The 6,000-nt window shown below is 54.1% G+C and overlaps 1 protein-coding gene across 1 annotated transcript in view; it reads left to right on the top strand.

Annotated features, from left to right (window-relative positions):
* The first annotated feature begins 603 nt into the window (after window positions 1–603).
* The window catches only part of CENPS (centromere protein S), a 61,646-nt gene continuing 56,249 nt past the window's right edge, over window positions 604–6,000 (top strand). Inside the window, exon 1 of the mRNA XM_063435687.1 lies at window positions 604–704. Within this exon, the coding sequence (XP_063291757.1) occupies window positions 672–704 (33 nt within the window). The 5' untranslated portion in view covers window positions 604–671. The remainder of the gene's footprint in view (window positions 705–6,000) is intronic.

Below are 6,000 nucleotides of genomic sequence, written 5' to 3'. Positions count from 1 at the left end.
CCTATACACAGAGCATTAACCCCCAGCCCCCCCCATACACAGAGCATTAACCCCCCCCTATACACAGAGCATTAACCCCCAGCCCCCCCTATACACAGAGCATTAACCCCCAGCCCCCCCCCTATACACAGAGCATTAACCCCCAGCCCCCCCTATACACAGAGCATTAACCCCCAGCCCCCCCTATACACAGAGCATTAACCCCCAGCCCCCCCTATACACAGAGCATTAACCCCCAGCCCCCCCTATACACAGAGCATTAACCCCCCCCTATACACAGAGCATTAACCCCCAGCCCCCCCTATACACAGAGCATTAACCCCCAGCCCCCCCCTATACACAGAGCATTAACCCCCAGCCCCCCCCTATACACAGAGCATTAACCCCCAGCCCCCCCTATACACAGAGCATTAACCCCCAGCCCCCCCCTATACACAGAGCATTAACCCCCAGCCCCCCCCATACACAGAGCATTAACCCCCCCCTATACACAGAGCATTAACCCCCAGCCCCGCCCTCACCAGATCCCTTAGCTCCGCCCCATAGTCACGTGGCTCCACCCAGCTCACGTGGGACTCGGTTGATCACGTGGTTATATTGCGGTTCGCGGTCGGTTAGTTTGTCCCTCGCTGGAAGCCGTCTGTCACTTGGCGGCAAAACCCGGAGCGGGAATGGCGGAGAGTCCGGAGGAGAACCAGAAACAGGTCAGCCCCGCCCCCTCCCCCCACAGCTCCCTTCCCCCCCCCCCCCCACTGCATCCACTACACTAACACACACACTGCATCCACTACACTAACACACACTCTGCATCCACTACACTAACACACACTCTGCATCCACTACACTAACACACACACTGCATCCACTACACTAACACACACACTCTGCATCCACTACACTAACACACACTCTGCATCCACTACACTAACACACACTCTGCATCCACTACACTAACACACACACTCTGCATCCACTACACTAACACACACTCTGCATCCACTACACTAACACACACTCTGCATCCACTACACTAACACACACTCTGCATCCACTACACTAACACACACACTGCATCCACTACACTAACACACACACTCTGCATCCACTACACTAACACACACTCTGCATCCACTACACTAACACACACTCTGCATCCACTACACTAACACACACACTGCATCCACTACACTAACACACACACTCTGCATCCACTACACTAACACACACTCTGCATCCACTACACTAACACACACTCTGCATCCACTACACTAACACACACTCTGCATCCACTACACTAACACACACACTGCATCCACTACACTAACACACACACTCTGCATCCACTACACTAACACACACACTGCATCCACTACACTAACACACACACTGCATCCACTACACTAACACACACACTGCATCCACTACACTAACACACACACACTCTGCATCCACTACACTAACACACACACTGCATCCACTACACTAACACACACTCTGCATCCACTACACTAACACACACACTGCATCCACTACACTAACACACACACTGCATCCACTACACTAACACACACACACTGCATCCACTACACTAACACACACACTGCATCCACTACACTAACACACACACTGCATCCACTACACTAACACACACACTGCATCCACTACACTAACACACACACACTGCATCCACTACACTAACACACACTGCATCCACTACACTAACACACACACTGCATCCACTACACTAACACACACACACTGCATCCACTACACTAACACACACTGCATCCACTACACTAACACACACTCTGCATCCACTACACTAACACACACACTGCATCCACTACACTAACACACACACTGCATCCACTACACTAACACACACACTGCATCCACTACACTAACACACACACACTGCATCCACTACACTAACACACACTGCATCCACTACACTAACACACACACTGCATCCACTACACTAACACACACACACTGCATCCACTACACTAACACACTCTGCATCAACTACACTAACACACACTCTGCATCCACTACACTAACACACACACACTGCATCCACTACACTAACACACACTGCATCCACTACACTAACACACACACTGCATCCACTACACTAACACACACACTGCATCCACTACACTAACACACACTCTGCATCAACTACACTAACACACACTCTGCATCCACTACACTAACACACACACTGCATCCACTACACTAACACACACTGCATCCACTACACTAACACACACACTCTGCATCCACTACACTAACACACACTCTGCATCCACTACACTAACACACACTCTGCATCCACTACACTAACACACACACTGCATCCACTACACTAACACACACACTGCATCCACTACACTAACACACACTCTGCATCCACTACACTAACACACACACTGCATCCACTACACTAACACACACACTGCATCCACTACACTAACACACACTGCATCCACTACACTAACACACACTCTGCATCCACTACACTAACACACACACTGCATCCACTACACTAACACACACACTGCATCCACTACACTAACACACACTCTGCATCCACTACACTAACACACACACTGCATCCACTACACTAACACACACACTCTGCATCCACTACACTAACACACACACTGCATCCACTACACTAACACACACTCTGCATCCACTACACTAACACACACTCTGCATCCACTACACTAACACACACACTGCATCCACTACACTAACACACACACTGCATCCACTACACTAACACACACTGCATCCACTACACTAACACACACTCTGCATCCACTACACTAACACACACACTGCATCCACTACACTAACACACACACTGCATCCACTACACTAACACACACTCTGCATCCACTACACTAACACACACTGCATCCACTACACTAACACACACACTGCATCCACTACACTAACACACACACTGCATCCACTACACTAACACACACACACACACACTGCATCCACTACACTAACACACACTCTGCATCCACTACACTAACACACACACTGCATCCACTACACTAACACACACACTGCATCCACTACACTAACACACACACTGCATCCACTACACTAACACACACACTGCATCCACTACACTAACACACACACTGCATCCACTACACTAACACACACACTGCATCCACTACACTAACACACACACTGCATCCACTACACTAACACACACACTGCATCCACTACACTAACACACACACTCTGCATCCACTACACTAACACACACACTGCATCCACTACACTAACACACACTCTGCATCCACTACACTAACACACACACACACACACTGCATCCACTACACTAACACACACACACACACACTGCATCCACTACACTAACACACACACACTGCATCCACTACACTAACACACACTGCATCCACTACACTAACACACACTGCATCCACTACACTAACACACACTGCATCCACTACACTAACACACACACACACACTGCATCCACTACACTAACACACACTGCATCCACTACACTAACACACACACACACACTGCATCCACTACACTAATACACTCTGCATTCATTGCACTGACACACACACTGCATTCATTGCGGGGGGGAGGCCGGCCGGGCGGGGTGTGGGGGGGGGCCAGACTTTGTGCTTTGTTAGGGGTCCCAAAATTTCTGGTGGCGGCCCTGCTGGCCGGACTGTAATAACACACACACACACACACAGCGCCCCCTCCCGGCCGGACTGTAATAACACACACACAGCGCCCCCTCCTGGCCGGACTGTAATAACACACACCGCGCCCCCCCGGCCGGACTGTAATAACACACACCGCGCCCCCTCCTGGCCGGACTGTAATAACACACACAGCGCCCCCCCGGCCGGACTGTAATAACACACACACAGCGCCCCCCCCCCTCCCTGGCAGACTGTAATAGCACACACAGCGCCCCCTCCTGGCCGGACTGTAATAACACACACACAGCGATCCCTCCCGGCCGGACTGTAATAACACACACACAGCGCTCCCTCCCGGCCGGACTGTAATAACACACACAGCGCTCCCTCCCGGCCGGACTGTAATAACACACACAGCGCTCCCTCCCGGCCGGACTGTAATAACACACACAGCGCTCCCTCCCGGCCGGACTGTAATAACACACACACAGCGCTCCCTCCCGGCCGGACTGTAATAACACACACACACAGCGCTCCCTCCCGGCCGGACTGTAATAACACACACACACAGCGCTCCCTCACGGCCGGACTGTAATAACACACACACACAGCGCTCCCTCACGGCCGGACTGTAATAACACACACACACAGCGCTCCCTCACGGCGGACAGCAATTTCACACAGAGCGCCCCCTCCCGGCCGGACTGTAATAACACTCACAGCGCCCCCTCCCGGCCGGACTGTAATAACACACACAGCGCCCCCTCCCGGCCGGACTGTAATAACACACACAGCGCCCCCTCCCGGCCGGACTGTAATAACACACACACACACAGCGCTCCCTCACGGCGGACAGCAATTTCACACAGAGCGCCCCCTCCCGGCCGGACTGTAATAACACTCACAGCGCCCCCTCCCGGCCGGACTGTAATAACACACACAGCGCCCCCTCCCGGCCGGACTGTAATAACACACACACAGCGCTCCCTCACGGCGGACAGCAATTTCACACAGAGCGCCCCCTCCCGGCCGGACTGTAATAACACTCACAGCGCCCCCTCCTGGCCGGACTGTAATAACACACACAGCGCCCCCTCCCGGCCGGACTGTAATAACACACACACACACAGCGCCCCCTCCCTGCCGGACTGTAATAACACACACACACAGCGCCCCTCCCGGCCGGACTGTAATAACACACACAGCGCCCCCTCCCGGCCGGACTGTAATAACACACACAGCGCCCCCTCCCGGCCGGACTGTAATAACACACACACAGCGCCCCCTCCTGGCCGGACTGTAATAACACACACACAGCGCCCCCTCCTGGCCGGACTGTAATAACACACACAGCGCCCCCTCCCGGCCGGACTGTAATAACACACACACACACACAGCGCCCCCTCCCTGCCGGACTGTAATAACACACACACACAGCGCCCCCCCGGCCGGACTGTAATAACACACACACACAGCGCCCCCCCGGCCGGACTGTAATTACACACACACACAGTGCCCCCTCCCGGCCGGACTGTAATAACAAACACAGCGCCCCCTCCTGGCCGGACTGTAATAACACACACAGCGCCCCCTCCCGGCCGGACTGTAATAACACACACAGCGCCCCCTCCCTGCCGGACTGTAATAACACACACACACAGCGCCCCCCCGGCCGGACTGTAATTACACACACACACAGCGCCCCCTCCCGGCCGGACTGTAATAACACACACAGCGCCCCCTCCTGGCTGGGCTGTAATAACACACACCGCGCCCCCCCGGCCGGACTGTAATAACACACACAGCGACCCCCCGGCCGGACTGTAATAACACACACAGCGCCCCCTCCTTGCCGCACTTTAATAACACACACACACACAGCGCCCCCTCCTGGCCGGACTGTAATAACACACACACACAGCGCCCCCTCCTGGCCGGACTGTAATAACACACACACACAGCGCCCCCCCGGCCGGACTGTAATAACACACACACAGCGCCCCCCCCCCTGGCAGACTGTAATAACACACACACACACAGCGCCCCCTCCTGGCCGGACTGTAATAACACACACACACAGCGCCCCCTCCCGGCCGGACTGTAATAACACACACACACAGCGCCCCCTCCCGGCCGGACTGTAATAACACACACACAGCGCCCCCTCCCGGCCGGACTGTAATAACACACACACAGCGCCCCCTCCCGGCCGGACTGTAATAACACACACACAGCGCCCCCTCCTGGCCGGACTATAATAACACACACCGCGCCCCCCCGGCCG

The sequence above is a fragment of the Pelobates fuscus genome, chromosome 11, assembly GCF_036172605.1.
Source record: "Pelobates fuscus isolate aPelFus1 chromosome 11, aPelFus1.pri, whole genome shotgun sequence".
NCBI lineage: Eukaryota > Metazoa > Chordata > Amphibia > Anura > Pelobatidae > Pelobates > Pelobates fuscus.
The sequence above is the reverse complement of the archived record's forward strand: the minus strand, read 5'-3'. Positions and strand labels throughout refer to the sequence as shown.